We start from the raw sequence: 21,900 nt of genomic DNA, 5'->3' as shown, positions 1-21,900 counted from the left end.
GTGTAATGATATCACATGAACACAATATGCGGCTGTGATGATAACTTAACTCTACTTCAGGGTCCAATGGGATTCCAGCCTCATTCACTATTATGGCAGATTTGAACCTGCACCTGTTTTGTTGCTTTATAATGTTTGACTGCACAAAACAATGCTTTTTTTTCCTCTAGAGATGCTTTTTCAGACATCAATTATCAAATAATTTTCCTAGGCCTACAAGTAAAGATGTGGAATTTGTGTTTATGTCCCTTTATATGTAATTAATTCAGCAGGAAGGACAGAAAAAAGTCCTTATTTCTACTGTCACACTTTTCTGGTGCAAAGTTAACCACCTACTTGTCTTCACAGAGATGTTATTGCCGTGTCTGATGTTCTGGTTATGTTAAGTGAGATCTGTACATGCAGTCTTACACTCTCAGTATATAACACTGTATGCTTTTCAACGCAAAAACACTGATAGTTTAATACTTTCAACAGATGAGTTTAAAATTGTACACCATTAGGTTGGGCATTCTTAACAAAAATCTCAATATAATTTTCAATAAATATTATGTCAATCCAAAAAAATGTTCGACGATATATAATCAATATTTCAACATTCTGCCAACTTCTAAGCCTGTGTTTCCCAACCAGGAGTACACGAGCGCTGACTAGAGCGAATGAGGAATGATGTCTGTGTTTAAATCATGGACAACAGATTTAAATCGCATAAAGAATCACCATCACTCGAGTTAGAGGGTGGTCAAGGTGAAAAGACCACTGATCTTACCAATAACAATAGAGGCAAACAGGTGTAACTTCTCTAATGTCCCTTTTAAACACCCTGTAACTGATTCCTATGTATTTGAGCAAAATATATCTTGCTCCAGTAGAGATATGTTTATCTTCCAATAATCAGGACGTTCATGTTAGCTCGGTAGTTGTTGTTAGCTTTACCGTGATGGCAAAACTTCACTCTGGCCTCTGAAAGTTGTGAAAAGCTCTTATAAACCGATCACGGTGACCAATTAGGACGTTCAGATTGTCTAAAGTAAGTGAGGAATAACTTGCGGATCACCGCAAACCATTGAAATTGAAGTAGATCTGTTTTCCACGTTTTTAAGACAGTAAAGATCAGGTACGGCGTCCTTTACATGACATGCTTCTAAATCCAGGCCCTGAACTCACCGTCTACACAGGATGGTCTGTTTCGTGTAGTTCCGGCGACTTTCCCAGGGAGACAGGAGCACTTGACTGTCTGAGAGCGTTCTTCAATTCGATTCTTGTTACAGCATCTGTGAGCTGCAATTACCTCACACGTACCCCCCTCTGTCAAGACAACACAGAACAAATCACATTAAGTCGACCTGCTGAGGATTCTAACAAGACAAAAAGCTCTTTCAGTAAACATCAGGCACAGGGAGGTGGGGGGTGGAGGTGTCACTATACCAAATGTTTGTATCTTTATTCCAAGTTTTTTCTGAAATTCAAGCTGGATTGGTTACATTTTTATTGTGATTTTTGATTGTTTATTTCTATTATTCAGCTGGTCTTGAACTTGGCGAACTTTGAGTTGCAACACTGAAATTCTCATATCTTTTTCTTTTACCTTATCTTAAAATAAAATGACTCAAGACGTAATAGTCAACAAACTAAACATAAAAAGTAAATATCCTCTGCAATTACTGAGGCGTTGCTGATATACGATCTGGTCTTATTACTGATGCAGTCAGATAAAAAAAACAAAAAAAACATTATGATGTACAAATCTATCTGCTTTTAAGTCAATTATTACAAATATAAAGATTATTTTTATATTGGAAACAGCATATATGTAAATGTACACCTTTACTACCCATTCATGCCTGAACATTACTAATATACCAACAGTGAATCAAATTATAGCCCACGAACATGGACATGGCAGCCATTTTCTAACACCAATCAATTACCAGTTCACAAAGACAAAACGAGTTAAGTTTGTGCTCAATGGTACAATATGCAAACAGTCTACAAGTGAAAAAAACATTATATGACATTAGGATTTCTTGTACTGGTCCTAGGATTTAGTGTTCTATTTCTTTAATGTCCTTAATCTTTTTACATTATCCAATTCTATATCATGTTCTATATCTGATTTACTTACTTTGAGGGAGGAATACCATGCATTTAACAGACTAAACAGTTAAGTTAGGTTGTCCAGTGACCGCTGTCTGGTTAAAAGTGCACACGAGCTAGCCAGGAGTCGAACCTAGAGTCTTCTGATCCGTAGTCAGACGCGTTATCCATTGCTCCACTAGCCCCTGTTGTCATTTGTGTGGCTGCGGGTCAGTGGAAATTTGTACACGGGCCGCACTCGGCCCCCGGGCCAGACTTTGGGTATAATCTATGCTCTATACGATCACGGCTTTACTGTAAGATAGGTCATGGTAGAGATATCAGACTACAAAGAACAATTTGTACAAAAAAATGTCACATTTACTTGCTGAAACAAGTACTTGCTGAAACAAGTAAATGTGACAATGTGTAGCCATAATTTACTTTGAGGGAGGAGCCAGTGATTTTATTCAGTGCATTTACAAGATGGAGCACTTAAGTTGCATAGTCCAGTGACCACTGTCTGGTTAAAAATGCACACGAGCTAGCCAGGAGTTGAACCTTGAGTCTTCTGATCTGTAGTCAGACGCATTATCCATTGCTCCACTAGCCCCTGTTGCAAGTTGCCCTGGCAATAGTATGTTAGCTATACCCATGTACATATATATAATCATTACATGGCTTTAGACCCATGCTGGTATAAATTCATGAAATATTGTCTAATAAACATTTGTAAAAGTTGCCAAAATATCTTGCATTGTTCACTTTAGATAGATAAAATATATCATTGCGTTTGAATGAAATGCGAAGGGAACATTTCAACTTAAAACCTTTACAGATGCAATGCCGTGACCCAGATTCGAACCGGGGTTGCTGCGGCCACAACACAGAGTACTAACCTCTATACGATTACGGCTTTCTGTGGGTTAGCTTACAGTGGAGAAATCACACTCCAAAGACCAATTTGTACAAAAAAACTAGTGTGAGATTTACTTGTTGAAACGATTGTCGAGATAAATTTTGATGTGGGCGAGCAAATGAATCCTTGTGTAGCCTTAATTTACTTCAAGGGAAGAACCATTGATTTTATTCAGTGCATTTATCAGATGGAGCAGTTTAGTTAGGACATCCAGTGACCGCTGTCTGGTTTAAAGTTCCTAGCCAGGAGTCGAACCTAGAATCTCATGACCTGTAGTCAGACGCTTTAACTATTGCGCCACTAGCCCCTGTTGGTGTTTACATATTATTTTGAAGTGACATTATTCTCACTTGAGTTCATTTTTTGGCTATTCACCTCTGCATTTCCCCAAAGTACTTGGCACTGAGTTATAATGGTGAGATTTGAATGCTTTGTGTCCTTGTATCTATATTTAATAAATGTGAATCCATTACCTTGACGATATTAAAAGAGCTGTAAACAAGAGTAATTGTTCCTGCACTACACTGTATTTTCATAAAAAGATTGCCCCTGCAGTATAATCATGATAGAGAAATATGTGTTGGGAAAAAAAAACACATCTATTTAGCAAAAACAATATGGATGCTTCAGGGTTATGAATGTTATCTACTCTGCAATTATCAGCAAACTACTGACTGTATGACCCGGGACAACCCTCCACCCAAAATAACCCCTGGCCTCTCCCTCCCACAGCATTCACTCTCTCAGACACAAGAGCAGAGCAGGCATCACATTAGCAGACAATTACACCGCCCATCAGCATGGCACCAGATCAAGGAGGAGGCTGAGAGAGAGAAAAAAAAAATCTAAATGAGTGAAGGTTCAGTTTCTGTGCACTTGAAGGAGATGTGAGGTAATGCTTTACAATATGATGTGTGTTAGAGTACTGCTAACCCTATGTCACCTACTGGAATATTTAAAAAAAATTGGCATATTGCTCAATTTCAGATGACATCACATCATTTTATAGCCCAATAATATATTTTTTAAAAATGTTAATTTATTTATTTAAGGCAAAACTGACAAAAATAGTCATATTAAAGTGGTAATAAGACATACTAAGACATAACAATCCAAACGTGGTGCATAGAAGTAATAGCTATTGACAATTGTATGTGACAAGTTTGTATGGTGTGTGACGTGTGTGTGTGTGTGTGATATTTCCGTGATTCTGGAGGGATTAAGGTGGGGACAGCAGAGAAAAGTGCTAGAACTAGTAATTTGTAAGTGAGAAAGGAAGATATAGAGAAGGTAAATGGGGGGAAAATATAAATAAAAGAAGTCAAAGAAATAAAATAAAATAAATACAATATGAGGTCAGGTAAAATCACTATATTGTTAAAAGGCAGATTTTTGTTGTCGAGTTCTTGGATCTAGTCCAATAACACTGATCAGGTTCAACATTTGTGAATTTATTTTTTGGATATTTCATGGCATTTCAATAGGGAAATCTTGCTCTTGCCCCCACACAGCTGACACAGTTAAAATAAAGCAGGATAGTCCTAATAAACACATTTTTAAATACAGACAGTATCACTAGGAGGCATGAGCTGCTATAAATAAATAACAGAAAGAACCAGTAATTAGACATAGAAGCTATTTATGCGCCCCTCTACAGCTCAGATCTGATTATATTACTTAAAAATGGCAAAGATCTCCATATTTTTGCAAAGAAATTATACACACGATAAACACTGAGCCCCAAAATGTATTGTTCCAGCTTTCATATACTCAATGATAAGTTGATAAAGTAATTATTATGACAGGCCTGTATATGCCACAGTAACAGGTATTTTAAACTTGGTAAAGGTGCTTGTTTTGTTTTTTGGATCAGAAGTTTACTCGGGACACTCTAAAATAGTAAATGATTCAATTAAATCCATGAGTGAATCTGTCGACTAAAATTGGAAATGTTCTGGAGGCACACCTGGGACTACCTCAAGGCACAGTGTTCCCCACACACTGGTTGAAAATCAAGGAGTTGGAGAACTGTGCCCTGGTTGCATTTGCATATGAGTAAACGTAATACTTTACTAACCCTCTGTGTGTGATACTGTATATTTTGTAACATTTGTAAAACTTGCCAAAATATCTTGCATTGTTTGCTTTGGATAGATAAAATATATTCTTGTTTTTGAACGAAGTGCAAAGGAAAAATTTCAACTGAAAAGATTTGTAGCAGGCAGGCCATGACCCGGATTCAAGCGGGGGTTGCTGCAGCCACAACGAAGAGTACTAACCTCTATACGATCACGGCTTTTCTGTGGGACAGGTTACAGTGGAGAATCAGACTACAAAGACCAATTTGCACCCAAAAATGAGTGTCAGATTTACTTGCTGAAACAATTGTAGAGATAAATTTTGATTTGGGCGAGCAAATGAACCCTTGTGTAGCCTTAATTTACTTTGAGGGAGGAGCCAGTGATTTTATTCACTGCAATGTAATTGCATTAAACAGACTAAGCAGTTAAGTTAGGTTGTCCAGTGACCGCTGTCTAGTTAAAAGTTCATGTGAGCTAGCCAGGAGTCAAACCTAGTATCTTCTGATCCATAGTCAGACACATTCTTACAGAAAAGCCGTGATCGTATAGAGGTTAGTACTCTGCGTTGTGGCCGCAGCAACCCCGGTTCAAATCCGGGTCACGGCAGGCCTTCACCAAATCTTTTAAGTTGAAATGGCTATGTGAAGGTGTTGGAGGTGGGTGGTAAGGCGGTTCGTGAACAGGGTCCAGTGGGGGGCGGTGCGCTGATCATATAGGTGGAGGTTTCTGATGAAGAAGATGGTGTACCGGGCTATGGACATGATGAGTCTGATAAGGGGGAGGTTGGGTCTGGATGGGTGATCGGGTGGACGGTCGGGCGGTGATGGTGGCGATGTTCCGGAGGACGTGGGTCTGGGGTGCGGTGGTCCGGGGTGCGGTGGTCCGATGGGTGATCTGGGGTGCGGTGGTTGGTCTGGGGTGTGGTGATCTGGGGTGCGCTGGTCCAGTGGGTGTCCCGGAGTGTGATGGGGGAACACCTGACCTGCTGCACGATGGTCCAGGTGATGGTCAGCTGAAGCGGCTGGAGCGGCGACAGCTGGGCTGTGGTGGGCTCCGGCGACGAGCTGACGGTCGGCCGCGGCGCTGGGGCGGTGGTCGGCCCCAGGGTGCCCCCTTCCGGAGAGACCAGTGCTCCTGGTCATCCCCTCCCAGGGCCGCTGGCGGTGGGAGACCCCAGTCCAGCCTCCGGGCAAGGAGGTCCTGGACCCGGACCCAGAAGCGGCGGGCGGCACCACATTCGCAGAAAAGATGTATAAGAGTCTCAGAAGAGTCTCAGGGGATTCCCCGCACACTGGACAGTCTCTGCCGTACACCGTGGGGCTGATGGCGTGTAACTGTATGCACGTGTAAATCAGTCTGTGTTTCAATTTGAATTCAAAGTTACTGACTATGTGTGGTGTAAACCATTCGAATGTGTAGGCCCAGATGGATGCGATGTCGTGCGAGGGGAATGTCTGTGACCATTTGTGTTCTGCCGCGGGACGTCTGAAGACTCCAGGGATCAGCACTCTGTAACAGGCTCGGGTGTTCATCTCGGTCAGCTTCTTCCACACGGTCCCGCCCGCCCAAACGTCAAAGTCGAAGCCGGCGGCAAATTGGTCTTTGTAGTCTGATTTCTCCACTGTAACCAATCCTACAGAAAATGGGGATCAAACACTCTACAAGTAAACAGAACAAATTATATTATATGATTTGAACATTTGGATTTCTTGTACTGGTCCTTCAAATAGGATTTAGTGTTCTAATTCTTTACTGTCCTTAATCTTTTTACATTATCCAAATGTTATAATCCAATTCTATATTATGTTCTATATCTTAGTTTTAGAGATCGACCAATACAGGAATGTCCAACATCAATGCTGATACCGATTGTTTGGAATCTAGAGCAACCGGTGTCCGATAAGAGCTCGGCCGATATTTTTGGGGTGATATGTAGGGCCGATTTTCATTATTATCATACATATTCGGTCATTTGAATTCACTACAAACTCTCCTCATCCCTTTTTTTTTAACCATAAACCTACAATGCAAGATATTTTGGCAACTTTTACAAATGTTTGTTAGGCGATCATTAATCAATTTATACCAGCATGGGTCTAAAGCCATGTATATACACTCACCTAAAGGATTATTAGGAACACCTGTTCAATTTCTCCTTAATGAAATTATCTAATCAACCAATCACATGGTAGTTGCTTCAATGCATTTAGGGGTGTGGTCCTGGTCAAGACAATCTCCTGAACTCCAAACTGAATGTCAGAATGGGAAAGAAAGGTGATTTAAGCTATTTTGAGCATGGCATGGTTGTTGGTGCCAGACGGGCCGGTCTGAGTATTTCACAATCTGCTCAGTTACTGGGATTTTCACGCACAACCATTTCTAGGGTTTACAAAGAATGGTGTGAAAAGGGAAAAACATCCAGTATGCGGCAGTCCTGTGGGCGAAAATGCCTTGTTGATGCTAGAGGTCAGAGGAGAATGGGCCGAGTGATTCAAGCTGATAGAAGAACAACGTTGACTGAAATAACCACTCGTTACAACCGAGGAATGCAGCAAAGCATTTGTGAAGCCACAACACGCACAACCTTGAGGCGGATGGGCTACAACAGCAGAAGACCCCACCGGGTACCACTCATCTCCACTACAAATAGGAAAAAGAGGCTACAATTTGCACGAGCTCACCAAAATTGGACAGTTGAAGACTGGAAAAATGTTGCCTGGTCTCGATTTCTGTTGAGACATTCAAATGGTAGAGTCAGAATTTGGCGTAAACAGAATGAGAACATGGATCCATCATGCCTTGTAACCACTGTACAGGCTGGTGGTGGTGGTGTAATGGTGTGGGGGATGTTTTCTTGGCACACTTTAGGTCCCTTAGTGCCAATTGGGCATCGTTTAAATGCCACGGGCTACCTGAACATTGTTTCTGACCATGTCCATCCCTTCATGACCACCATGTACCCATCCTCTGATGGCTACTTCCGGCAGGATAATGCACTATGTCATAAAGCTCGAATCATTTCAAATTGTTTTCTTGAACATGACAATGAGTTCACTGTACTACAATGGCCCCCACAGTCACCAGATCTCGACCCGATAGAGCATCTTTGTGATGTGGTGGAACGGGAGCTTCGTGCCCTGGATGTGCATCCCACAAATCTCCATCAACTGCAAGATGCTCCTATCAATATGGGCCAACATTTGCTTTCAGCACCTTGTTGAATCAATGCCACATAGAATTAAGGCCGTTCTGAAGGCGAAAGGGGGTCAAACACCGTATTAGTATGGTGTTCCTTATAATCCTTCAGGTGAGTGTATATATCTATATATAAAAAGAAGAAACCATGCCATGACCCAGATTCGAACTGGGGTTGCTGCGGCCACAACGCAGAGTACTAACTTGTATACGATCACAGCTTTTCTGTGAGGTAGGTCATGGTAGAGCAATCAGACTACAAAGAACAATTTGTACAAAAAAAGAAGTGTCACATTTACTTGCTGAAAAGATTGTAGAGATACATTTTGATTTGGGCGAGCAAATGAACCCTTGTGTAGCCTTAATTTACTTTGAGGGAGTAGCCAGTGATTTTATTCAGTGCATTTACCAGATGGAGCAGTTAAGTTGCATAGTCCAGTGACCACTGTCTAGTTAAAAGTTCCTGCGAGCTAGCCAGGAGTCGAACCCAGAGTCTTCTGATCCGTAGTCAGACGCGTTATCCATTGCACCACTAGCCCCTGTCGCCTTTACTCCTGGGCGATAGCATGTTAGCTATGCCCATGTACATATATATATAATCGTGGCTTTGGACCCATGCTGGTATAAATTTATTAAAGATTGTCTAATAAACATTTGATTTTAAGTAGGCATTGTCTGTTAAATTTATCTTTCTTTTTCTTGGAGATCGTAGTCTCCTCTTTCATGATACATCTACGGACGAGCTTATTAGTGTGTCATTAGGGACGGGCGAAAGTTGCTCCTGACCCCTGTGCGCACAGCGTCTGAAAATCAGGGCTCTTTACGCAGGACAGTGAGCTGTGTCTGTGTCTGTGTCTGCGTGACGTGAGTGGTGTTTGTTTTGAACATTGTTCCATGAGTGTGAAAAAAAAGCGTGTCGGTGCGCCGTCTTTCTGTGTAAATATCTCTTGTTACAATATGAAAACCTGCGGCTTATATTCAGGTGCGGCTTATATATGGACAAAATTGATTTTCTTTTCAAATTTAGCTGGTGCGGCTTATATTGAGGTGTGCTCTGTAATCCGAAATTTACGGTAATTGCATTTAACAGACTAAACAGTTAAGTTAGGTTGTCCAGTGACCGCTGTCTGGTTAAAAATTCATGACACAGACACATTCTCACAGAAAAGCCGTGATCGTATAGAGGTTAGTACTCTGCGTTGTGGCCGCAGCAACCCCGGTTCGAATCCGGGTCATGGCAGGACTACAACAAAGCTTTTAAGTTGAAATGTTTCCTTTGCATTTCATTCAAATGAAAGAATACTTATTTATACTCATATTTTATCTATCCAAAGCAAACAATGCAAGATATTTTGGCAACTTTAACAAATGTTTATTAGGCGATCTTTTATACCAGCATGGGTTCAAAGCCGTGTAATGAGTACATATATATAAAATCTCCTCCTCACCCTCAGCGGGTGGTCTCACCCCTGCCTTTTCCACGCTCAGGTCCTCTACCAGAGGCCTGGGAGCTTGAGAGTTCTGCGCAGTATCTTTGCTGTTCCTAGTACTGCACTTTTCTGGACTGAGATGTCTGATGTTTTTCCTGGGATCTGTTGTAGCCACTCCTCCAGTTTGGAGGTCACTGCCCCAAGTGCTCCAATGACCACGGGCACCACTGATACCTTCTGATCTGTAGTCAGACACGTTATCCATTGCGCCACTAGCCCCTGTTGCAGTTATGTGCTGGATTGTCTCAGGAGCCGCTTTGCACAGCCTACACCTTGGGTCTTGGGTCTGGTGTGGTAGATCTGGGCCTCTGTCGCTCTGGTGATCTATATCTCTATATCTATATCTATATCTATATCTATCTATCTATCTATCTATCTATCTATCTATCTATCTATCTATCTATCTATCTATCTATCTATCTATATATATATATATATATATATATATATATATATAGATAGATAGATAGATAGATAGATAGATAGATAGATATAGATATAGATATATGGTGTCATTCTTCCTCAAGAAGTGAGACAGGCCTCTAATTTGACAGTGTTTAAATCCAGACTTAAAGTGGTTTTGTTTAGATGCGTATGACTGAAAGATTTTTGAGATGATTTTTGAAAAAATCATCTTAATTTTATCATTATTTTTGGTTTGATTGTGTATTGTGATTTTAACATCTTTCTTATTCTGTAAAGCACTTTGAATTACTGTGTATGCGCTGTTCTATACAAATACAGTTGCCTTGCTTTGCTTTCAACAAAAAAACCCAATAAGATTCATTAATTGTTAGAATGTAAAACATGCTACAAACAGCAGTGGAAACATCCAATTACCTACTGGTTTATCACTTGTAAATGCATGGTAAATGGTCATGTTTTTATGTAGCGCTTTTCCATCTTTAAGTCGCTCAAAGCACTTTACATCAAGGAACCACTCGCCCATTCACACACCAGCACACACAGACACTGCTGGTGAGGTGGGCTAAGTATCTTGCCCAAGAACATAACAACAGTATTATATTTGGCCTACAAAGCTTCTACCAACATAGAAAACAAAAACACAAGCAAATGTATAAAAGCTGTGTATGTTATAAACGCAGTCTGCCAAAATCACAGCACCTGCCCTCAGTTATGAATTGTGTTGAGTGCTCCAAAAATAGGATGTGCATGCCCGCAGTAATTTAACAAGTTTAACAGAGTAGGCAACAGTGAAAGGTTGATAATTAAGGTTGGTGATTCAAACCCTGCTAAGATCAGTGACACTGTTTTTGTATCCTTAGGCAAGACATCCACCGTTCCAATTATGAATGCAGTGTTTGGAGGGAGTAGATGTAGATTGGCAGCCTCACTTCTGTCAGTCTACCCCAGGGCAGCTGTGACTACTTATGAAGAACGGAGTGAGTGATTAAACTTCATTGTAATGCAGTATAAGTGTAAGGAAATATTATTATTATACAGATTCAGACACGTAACTTGACTTGAGACTTGCTTTGAGCCTGCAGTGCCACTTTAAACCAGTAGGAGCGAATGTCAGCCCCACACCTGTTACGTACTGAGCTTCTATACATTCCCAGAAGTATGATTCGAACTAATCTCTGACTCTTAGGATCTGCCTGTGAAATACGCCACAGTTAGATTTGCATATTTGAATTTTTGGGGGATTTAGACAGCGGCAAAGCATGTCCCAGGAGACTGTTAAATAGTATTAAATGGTTAGGAGAAAGAAAAAATCACATTGGAAAAATCCTCAGCTCATTAATCATAATCATATCATATAATTTTTCCGCTTGAGTGGAAAATGAGGTCTGCTACTCGCAATGTAAAATTTAAACAACGTCTAGATGAATAATTCAATTTTAATACATTTAGAGTGATTGAAAAAATGACTCGAGACGCCCAAATAAAAGGCTTGGAATGAAAATATAGGGAATTTAGCATATATTGTCAAAGCGCTGCAAAACTATGACATAAAGAAGCTTACAATCAGGAAGCGTGCGCATATATATAGTGATATAAGTGAGTTGTTAAGTTTGGGAAGCTGCTGTCAGGAGGATTAGGCCAACACGTCCCCATAAGACCCCCTGGGGTACGAGAACACTACATCAGGAAGGGCTGTTTGCTCACTTTTTTCTTTTATGTGCCACATTATAAAAGAGTGATCTTCCGACACATATGGCTTAGGGGTATAGTAAAAAAGATTTATATCATCTTTACAAGTGGCAGGAAATACAGATGTTCTCCCAGGTGTTAATAAACATTTGTGAGATGTGTTAATTGGACTGTATCTAAGATTATTTTAGGATATACCCGGGTTGAGTTGTTACTTTTCTACTGGGGGGTTAACCACCTGCTTGTAACAATGGAGATGTTATTTCTTTTCCCGGAATGTCCCACAGCCGTTAAAGACAAGGCAAGTTTAATTGTGTTGCGCAGTTCGTATACAAAGTAATTCAAAGCGGTTTACAGAAACGGATAAAAAAACAAAACAAAAATCGTCATAAAATTGGGACGACAGTGGTTCAGTTGGTAGAGCGTTTATCCGTGGCCGTTTGAATCTCACTCTCGACGTAAACATCGTTGGTAGACCGGTAGGATTCAGCGATCCACAAATAAATGCTGTTGTTGTGTCCTTGGGCAAGACACTTAACCCAACTTTAAGAGAAGAGTGCTGAATAAAAAGACATATTCACAAATAAACAGAACCGTTTTGAGCCTGGACTTACAATGTCAAAGTAGAGGCCTGTCTCACGTCTTAAACATGTTTATTGTGCATTTATTTCATTAGTGCTGTTATGAAATATCTGGAAAAGTACTGCAAGTAGTATTTATCTTAATTTGAGGACATTCTGACTAATCTAAAGATACGATTGCGTGGTGAAAATGTCATGTTGAGTCTTTTTATTGCATAACTGTAGGGAAAAACACAACTTGCTCCACTTATCCAACATGTTTTTGAGCATACGTGTCCAAATGTTGGCACATGGGGCCTCAGGTTAAAGATAAGGCTTTATGTATGTTTCCAGTGTTGAAGGTCAAAGATAACACGTGTTGCTTTAAAAAACTCTTGTACTCTGTGTCTCCGGGAGCGCCTCTCTCCGACAACCTGCTGTGAGATCTGTGATGTTCTGAATAATGAGGCGTGACTTTGAGCCAAACCACAAAAGTGTTTTTTTTTTTTGTTTTAATTTGCTTAACAAAACACAGTCAAATTCTACTCAATTGAAGATAACATCCTTTGCACCATGCGTGTTACCATAATGATGTCGCTGCATTTTATTGGATGAGAGCCATAAAGTGACAACCAGGCGTGACGGTCCATTTTTCCATATTGCTGGATGAGAACTATGTGATACCAATGGCCTGGCACTATCCCACACAGTTGTTTCTCTTTCATGGTGCAACATTAGAGTGAAAAAAGGCACTATGCAGATTTGGCTTTCCATAGGCCTGTCATGATAAATACTGTATCAACTTATTGTTCAATACATGTTCGATATTTACTTTATTCTAGAACTAGTCGGGACATTTTTGTTATGTTTCCTGCTTTACAATTAGATATGAACTGTGGAAAGTTGAAAAAATTACTTCAATGACTCATTATAGATTCAAACTAACTACCAAAGTGTTTCATTACGCTATTTATTTATTGCAGAATGTGTGTTTTTAACCATATTGTACCCTGATTCTATTGATTAATTTCAATATTATCATTTATCGTCTGCATCAGGGGTGTCAAACTGAAATTCACAGTGGGCCAAAATTAAAAACTGAGACAAATTCACAGGCCAAACTCAATGTTTATTTAAAAATTGACTGCAACTGATATGTAATGTTTAACCTTTTCATATGGAAACGAACTTAAATTTAGCTTAAACACAAAATCTGGTATTACAAACAAATGAGAAGTTCAATTTGAAATAAAAGATACATCAGTAGTATTCATTTTTTATTTAAATAAATAAAAATAAATCATGTCTCTCTCTGTAGTAATTAATTTGGCTGAGATGACAAGTAGCTTGGTTGCTAATGAATGTCAAAAGAAAAGGTGGGGCACTTGCTGGTCTCGACTGCGCTCCAGTGTACTAGCAAAGTATTTGTAGTAGTACACAGTAGTAGTAGATTTGTAGTATTAGTGGTGCATGTGCCATATACTGTCGGGCCAGCTCTAATGCACATTTGATATGATCTCATGGGCCAAATATAATTACATAATTACATTTGACATACATGGTCTACATTTTCTTCAGCTTCAAAATGTGTTATCGTGTTATCAAGTATGTAACAGGACTAGTCTAACCCAGGTCTAAAAGTGGCCTACATCATTTCCAGTGTAGTTCTAAGCAAGAAATTATCCAAAGGATGACAAAAAAGTGGGTAAAATCAACTCTAAAGAAGCAAACTCACATAGACTCTTGAAAGTCGGCCTGTCACGATAACACATTTTCAACCACAATATCATTCTATAGAGATAAACTGCAATAAACGGTAATATTGAAACTACTTTACGCCAGATAATCCAATTAAACTATTTAAAAACATACAGTATCATTAAGAGGCCTGAGCTGGAATATATAACTAGCAATGAATGAAGCAATAATTAGCTATAGAAGTGACTTATTCAACCCCCTACAGCTCAAATCTTAGCATATTATAACCAAAATTTAAAAAAATACCCCCAATTTTGCAAAGAGTAGAAAGTACCCATGATAAATAGTGATCCCCAAAATGTATTGCTCCAGCTACCACGTACACGGAACGATAACTCAATATAGTAATTACAGCGACAGGCTGACCCGAAGGAGCTCACGTTCCACCGACGGTACGCACGACACAGTTTGAACAACACTGCACTGGTAAACGAAGCAAACTAAACCATGCTCCTCCATCGTGGTTCCAAATTGACTACAGGGCCTTTAAGATAGTAATTTGGAGATGATTTTAGATTGTTTGGGAAATGTTTTGATTATCATTGCACTGTAAACCATAGGGAGTATAAACAACAGCCGACGATCTGCGGTTCTTGGATAAATGTTGCTAGCTGTCAGATGCACTCACAAAAGGCATGCCTGCGTAGAGCTTATCGTCATGTACCAGTGGAAGCAGTGGGGCAGCGTTTGAAACAACAGGCCACGGGGGGTTGTTCTTCTTAATGCTGCAGCTTAATTGCATAAGACAGGCCCAGATTTCCACTTTGATTTATTAAAAACTCCACAGAACTTGATAGAAAATAAGCAATTTAGCTTTATTGTTATATTTGGAATAGAAACCAGTATCAGGGCTTTGTTCTGGCAAATATTGCTGATTGATTTGGAATGTTTTAAATCAAGACTCAGTTCACAGCGGGCATTTTAAAAAGTGCACAATAGAAGACTAATAATTAACTAGGTTGGAGACAGGACATTTTGTTTTCTGAATACCTGTTTTATTCTGGTTGAGTTGCAAGCCTGAGCAATTAAGGAAGAACTAAAGTAAAAAAAAAGTATTTAGATTGTAATATTTCTTTCAATATGTGTTTCAAATAAAGATTTCGTCCACTCTGTATAAAATAGGTCTAGGAGTTTAAATTTTGAAATCTGAAAACTACTAACCACATAAACTAAATTATATAGATGCACATTTTGTAGTGCTTAGCTGGTTTCATGACGAAGATTGGATATTTTGTTTTTAGCAGACAACAATATAAATAATTGCATTGCCTCCTTCATGTTTTCCTAATCGTGACCATTCCAATTGCGATTTTGATTTGTTTGGGATGAGTCTTTCAGACCAAACCAGATGTCATTTGTCGTAACGGTGCGGATAGGACCAAAGGATGCAGACCAGAGCAGTTTTAACAGTGTTTATTTACAGCGGTGAAAATGCAGTCTTTAAACAGGTCACAAGAGCAGGTACAGGAACCGGGGAGCGGGAGACGGGTCAGGCGGGTGCGGTGCAGGTAGAGGCGGGCAGGACAGGACCAGGACGGGGATAGAAGCAGGTGCGGTACCAGGGCAGGCGGATCAGACGAAGACCAGAGCGGGGAGCGGGTGACAAACCAGAGACCAGGACCGGACAGGAGACGAGACGAGCAGGAGACGAGACGAGCAGGAGACGAGACGAGCAGGAGACGAGACGAGCAGGAGACAAGACGAGCTGGAAGCGATACCGGGACTGGAACGTGGCGGCAGGAGCTGGGCGAGTAGAGGCAGGAATCTGGAGGGTGCATAAATCCAAATGAGCATTTGCCGGAAAGTACCATATAACAAAGCTTAGCAAGAAACATTCACGTTTTACACGCGGACGGTCTGGCACCGAGTGTAGACTGCCAAGCCTTCTTGTACTCAGCAGCAGGTGGTGGTGATTAGGTTGATGCACCCCAGGTGTGCACGGGAGGAGTCAGGCACTCCACCCAGCTCCAGACACACAGGTAGGGGAGGGGGAGAGAGCACGGGAGGACAGGGAAACTGACATCATGACAGTACCCCCCCCCTAAGGTCCACCTCCTGGTGGACCCCCAGGCTTGTCAGGATGAGCGCGGTGGAAGTCTCTCACCATGTCGGGGTCCAGAATGCGTGCCCTGGGCACCCAGGATCGCTCCTCCGGACCGTAACCCTCCCAATCGACGAGGTACTGGAGGCCCCTACCACGGCGACGAACGTCAATCAGGCGGCGGACGGTGAACGCCGGGTGGCCGTCAATGACTCGGGCGGGCGGTGGGGGATCGGCCGGAGGGCACAGGTCGCTGGTCCGGACTGGTTTAACCTGGGAGACGTGAAAGGTCGGATGAATCCGGAGAGACGGGGGTAACTGGAGGCGCACCGCCGATGGATTTATGATCCTCATGATCTTAAACGGTCCCAGGAATCGGGGGGACAGCTTACGGGAGTCCGTCTTCAGCGGGACCGTCTTGGCGGAGAGCCAAACCATCTGGCCAGGTTGGTATACGGGCGCCGGGACACGGTGGCGATCGGCCGTCGCCTTAGTGCGCGCTCCAGCCCGAAGAAGGGCCGCCCTGGCCTTCTTCCAGATCCGGCGACAGCGCTGGAGATGGCGCTGAACAGACGGGACGGCGAGGTCCCTCTCCTCCGTGGGAAAGAGAGGGGGTTGATATCCCAGCGATGCCTCGAAGGGGGACATACCAGTGGCGGAACTCACGAGGGAGTTGTGAGCATACTCTATCCAGGGCAGGTGAGTACTCCAGGTCGCGGGGTTGGCGGAGGCTGTGCACCGTAGGGCCGACTCCAGGTCTTGGTTGGCCCGCTCCGTCTGCCCATTAGATTGTGGATGGAACCCGGACGTGAGGCTAACCGTGGCCCCCAAACCGTCGCAGAAAGACCGCCATACCTGAGAGGTGAATTGGGTCCCTCTGTCGGACACGATGTCCACCGGGATGCCGTGGAGTCGGAAGACATGACTGGTCAGCTGGTCGGCAGTTTCTTTGGCTGTGGGGAGCTTAGGCAGGGCAACGAAATGGGCGGCCTTGGAGAAGCGGTCCACAATGGTGAGAACCACCGTGTTCCCCTGGGAAGGGGGAAGGCCCGTCACGAAGTCCAAGGCGATGTGGGACCAAGGGCGACGAGGAACTGGGAGAGGATGCAAGAGACCAGAAGGGGGTGAGTGGGAGGCCTTGGCCCGAGCACATACCTGGCAGGCGGCGACATAAGCCCGGGTGTCTGTGTCCATCGTGGGCCACCAGAAGCGTCTCCTGAGGAGGGAGAGAGAGCGACCGGCACCAGGATGGCAGGCGAAACGGGAGGCATGGACCCACTGGAGCACCTGAGACCGGACAGAATCGGGAACAAACAGTTTACCTGGAGGGCCGTTACCTGGGTCGGGGTCGTTGGTCTGGGCCTCTCGGACGGTGTCCTCGATATCCCAATGGACCGCGGCCACCACACACGAGGAGGGAATAATTGTTTCTGCGGTGACCGGGCTATCCTCCAGGGCGAACTGGCGGGAGAGGGCATCGGGTTTGACGTTCCGAGATCCGGGGCGGTAGGTGAGGAGAAAGTTGAAGCGGCTGAAGAAGAGGGACCAACGAGCTTGACGGGGATTGAGGCGCCTGGCGGACTGGATGTACTCCAAGTTTTTATGGTCGGTCCAGACGATGAATGGTTGCTCCGCCCCTTCGAGCCAGTGGCGCCACTCCTCCAAGGCCAGCTTTACGGCAAGGAGCTCCCGATCCCCCACGTCATAATTGACCTCGGCCGAGGACAATCGCCGGGAAAAGAAGGCGCAGGGACAGAGGCGGTTGTGGGGGTCGAACCTCTGCGAAAGCACGGCCCCCACTCCCGAGTCGGAGGCGTCGACCTCCACGATGAATTGCCGTGAAGGGTCGGGCTGGTGCAGGATGGGAGCGGAGGTAAATAGTCTCTTAAGCTTCTCGAAGGCTGTCTGCGCCTCAGGAGACCAGGCAAACGGCAAAGCAGGAGAGGTGAGTTTAGTTAAGGGCGAGATAACCCTACTAAAATCCCGGATGAAACGTCTATAAAAATTGGCAAAGCCGATAAATCTCTGGAGCTGTCTCCGGCTGGTAGGAACGGGCCACTCAGTGACAGCCTGGATCTTTTCAGGGTCAGCTCTTACTTGGCCCCGCCCCACAATGAAGCCCAAAAAGCTGACCTCCTCTGCGTGAAACTCGCATTTCTCAGCTTTCACGAACAGTTTATTCTCGAGGAGGCGCTGGAGAACCTGGCGAACGTGCTGATGATGCTCCTGGGGGGACCGCGAGAAAATCAAGATGTCATCCAAGTAAACAAAGACGAATCGGTTAAGGAAATCACGGAGCACATCGTTGATGAGGGCTTGGAATACGGCAGGGGCGTTGGTGAGACCGAAGGGCATAACCAAGTATTCGAAATGTCCCAGGGGTGTCTTGAAGGCCGTCTTCCATTCGTCTCCCTCCCTGATGCGCACCAGGTGGTACGCATTCCGCAAATCCAACTTTGAGAAGATGGTCGCACCGTGGAGGGGCGTAAATGCCGAGTCCAGTAAGGGAAGCGGGTATTTATTCTTTACAGTTATATTGTTCAGACCCCGGTAATCAATGCAAGGCCGCAGGGATTTGTCCTTCTTAGCCACAAAGAAGAACCCCGCTCCCACGGGTGAAGTGGACGGGCGGATGATTCCGGCAGCCAGGGACCCACGGATATAGTCCTCCATTGACTCGCGTTCAGGTTTAGACAGGTTATATAGCCTGCTAGATGGTAGTGGGGCACCCGGCAGGAGGTCAATGGCGCAGTCATATGGACGGTGGGGCGGTAAAGAGAGGGCCTTGCTCTTGCTAAAAACCTCCCCCAGGTCGTGATATTCAGCAGGCACCGAGGACAGATTGGGGGTGTCTGGGGACGGATCAGCGACAGGAACGGACCTCCCGGCCGGAGGGAGGGCGGACCGAAGGCACTTGGCGTGGCAATCGGGACTCCAGCCCGAAACTCCGCCCCTGGCCCAATCGAAAACAGGGTTGTGGGCGCGTAGCCAGGGGTAACCAAGGACCAGAGGAGAAGCGGAGGAGGACAGGACATGAAACTGACGGTTCTCTTGGTGGTTGCCGGACAGAATCACGGTGACAGGTTCTGTGATGTGAGTGATGTGCCCCAGAAAACGTCCATTGAGCCCCTGGGCATTTAAGGGGCGTTCGAGGGGCTCCAGGTAGACCCCGAGCTGCTCCGCGACTTGGGCATCAATAAAGTCCCTCTCAGCCCCGGAGTCGATAAGGGCGGAAACGCATAAGGTCTCTGTGCGAACGCACAGGGTGGCGCTGAGCCGCAGTCTATTAGAAGAGTCCAGGATGTGTTGCTCGCCCACCAGTACTCCCAGTGCTACTGGTGGGCCCCCCCTTTTGGCCGAACTGGGCAAGTGACCACATAATGTCCGCGCTCACCGCAGTAGAGGCAAGCCCCGGCCAGACGACGCCTCCGTTGACGCTCCTCGGCCGACACAAGGGTCCTGTCGAGTTGCATGGGCTCATCCGGCGGGGGCGGGGCAGCGCGTGGCTCCGGCGGGACCGGTGACCGGCGTCTCTCTCGGCGACGAGCCCGTAGGCGGTTGTCTATACGGTGAGTGAGGGAGATGAGGGTCCGCAGGTCGGGGGGTTCGTCCCGGGAAACCAATTCATCTTTCAAAGTCTCGTTCAGGCCCCGCACAAACACAGCCCGCAGCGCGCTGTCCGTCCAGTCCAGCTCCGCCGCATGTGTCCAGAATTCAATGGAATAATCCGCTACCGTCCTGGAGCCCTGGCTGAGAGTCAATAACCGGGAGGCAGCATTGTCCTGGTAGTGCGGGTGGTCAAACACCAGCTTAAACGTGGACACAAATTCATTAAAATCCAGGCTATCCACAGACGTCTTCATTAGGCGCGCCTCTGCCCACTGGAGAGCTCTGCCCCGGAGTAATCCACATATATATCGGATCTTGGTGGCCCCCGAGCTGAAACGAGAAGGGCATTGCTGGAACATGAACTCGCACTGGAACAGGAATCCGCGACAGAGGTGAGGTTGTCCAGCATACGGCTCCGGATCCGTGCCTCTCGGCTCCGGGAGGCGTGGCGGCGCTCCGGCTGCAGCAGGCGGGGTGACGAGGAGCGCGGCCACCTGGTGGTTAAGCTGTGCCACCTGCTGGGACAATGTCTGATTTAGCTCCAATAGAGTCCGAATGGATTGTTCATGCTGACCCAGCACCGCCTCGGGGTGAGAGTGCGTGAGGCGGCGCGTCTGGTCCGGATCTGAGCCTGCTTGGTCCATAGTGGCCAGACCGTTCTGTCGTAACGGTGCGGATAGGACCAAAGGATGCAGACCAGAGCAGTTTTAACAGTGTTTATTTACAGCGGTGAAAATGCAGTCTTTAAACAGGTCACAAGAGCAGGTACAGGAACCGGGGAGCGGGAGACGGGTCAGGCGGGTGCGGTGCAGGTAGAGGCGGGCAGGACAGGACCAGGACGGGGATAGAAGCAGGTGCGGTACCAGGGCAGGCGGATCAGACGAAGACCAGAGCGGGGAGCGGGTGACAAACCAGAGACCAGGACCGGACAGGAGACGAGACGAGCAGGAGACGAGACGAGCAGGAGACGAGACGAGCAGGAGACGAGACGAGCAGGAGACAAGACGAGCTGGAAGCGATACCGGGACTGGAACGTGGCGGCAGGAGCTGGGCGAGTAGAGGCAGGAATCTGGAGGGTGCATAAATCCAAATGAGCATTTGCCGGAAAGTACCATATAACAAAGCTTAGCAAGAAACATTCACGTTTTACACGCGGACGGTCTGGCACCGAGTGTAGACTGCCAAGCCTTCTTGTACTCAGCAGCAGGTGGTGGTGATTAGGTTGATGCACCCCAGGTGTGCACGGGAGGAGTCAGGCACTCCACCCAGCTCCAGACACACAGGTAGGGGAGGGGGAGAGAGCACGGGAGGACAGGGAAACTGACATCATGACATCATTATAGAGGGAGTAAATATGCAAATGGACTTGGTGTTTCCATGTGTCAGGTGGGCTGTGAGGGGGGAGTTTTTAAACAAAGCCAGTGCAGCCGTGACAGGAACAGATCTTGAAGTTCACCCGTGGAGTACTACACGCTGTATGCTCCGAGGCCCCATCTTTGCCTGATGAATATTTCAGAGAGCAGTGCAGGAACATGGCTGCCAATGAGCGCTCTCATCAGGTAAAGGGGTAAAGCCACGCAAGGGTATAATTGTTTTTGCCTTTTCCATTTTCTCCATTATCAGACGCTAAAAAAACATTGAGTTGTGATTTGTGTGCAAGGCCATATTTCTGTTCATGTCTCTGAGCTCTCTCTCTCAAAAAAAGAAAAACAAGTATATATATATATATATATATATATATATATATATATATATATATATATATATATATATATATATATATATATTTATTTATTTATTTATTTATTTATTTATTTATTGCATTATATTTATTACATTATATTTATAATTATAAGAGCAGATGAGACCACCTGCAGAGGGTGAGAATGAAATTTATATATAAATATATATAAAAATATAGACCGCAGGTGGTCTCATCCTTTTTCCACGCTCAGGTCCTCTACCAGAGGCCTGGGAGCTTGAAGGTTCTGCGCAGTACAGCAGTACTAGTACTGCATTTTTTCTGGATTGAGATGTCTGATGTTTCTCCTGGGAT

The 21,900-nt window shown here is 44.6% G+C and overlaps 1 protein-coding gene across 1 annotated transcript in view; it reads right to left on the bottom strand.

Moving 5' to 3' along the window:
• The window catches only part of LOC117373744 (chemokine-like protein TAFA-1), a 67,136-nt gene that overhangs the window by 4,144 nt on the left and 41,092 nt on the right, over positions 1–21,900 (bottom strand). The window contains exon 3 of the mRNA XM_033969837.2: positions 1,168–1,308. Coding sequence (XP_033825728.1) covers positions 1,168–1,308 — 141 coding nt within the window. The remainder of the gene's footprint in view (positions 1–1,167; positions 1,309–21,900) is intronic.

Source organism: Periophthalmus magnuspinnatus, chromosome 7 (assembly GCF_009829125.3).
Source record: "Periophthalmus magnuspinnatus isolate fPerMag1 chromosome 7, fPerMag1.2.pri, whole genome shotgun sequence".
In the NCBI taxonomy this organism is placed as follows: domain Eukaryota; kingdom Metazoa; phylum Chordata; class Actinopteri; order Gobiiformes; family Gobiidae; genus Periophthalmus; species Periophthalmus magnuspinnatus.
Note: the sequence above shows the minus strand (reverse complement) of the source record. Positions and strands in the feature narration are given on the sequence as shown.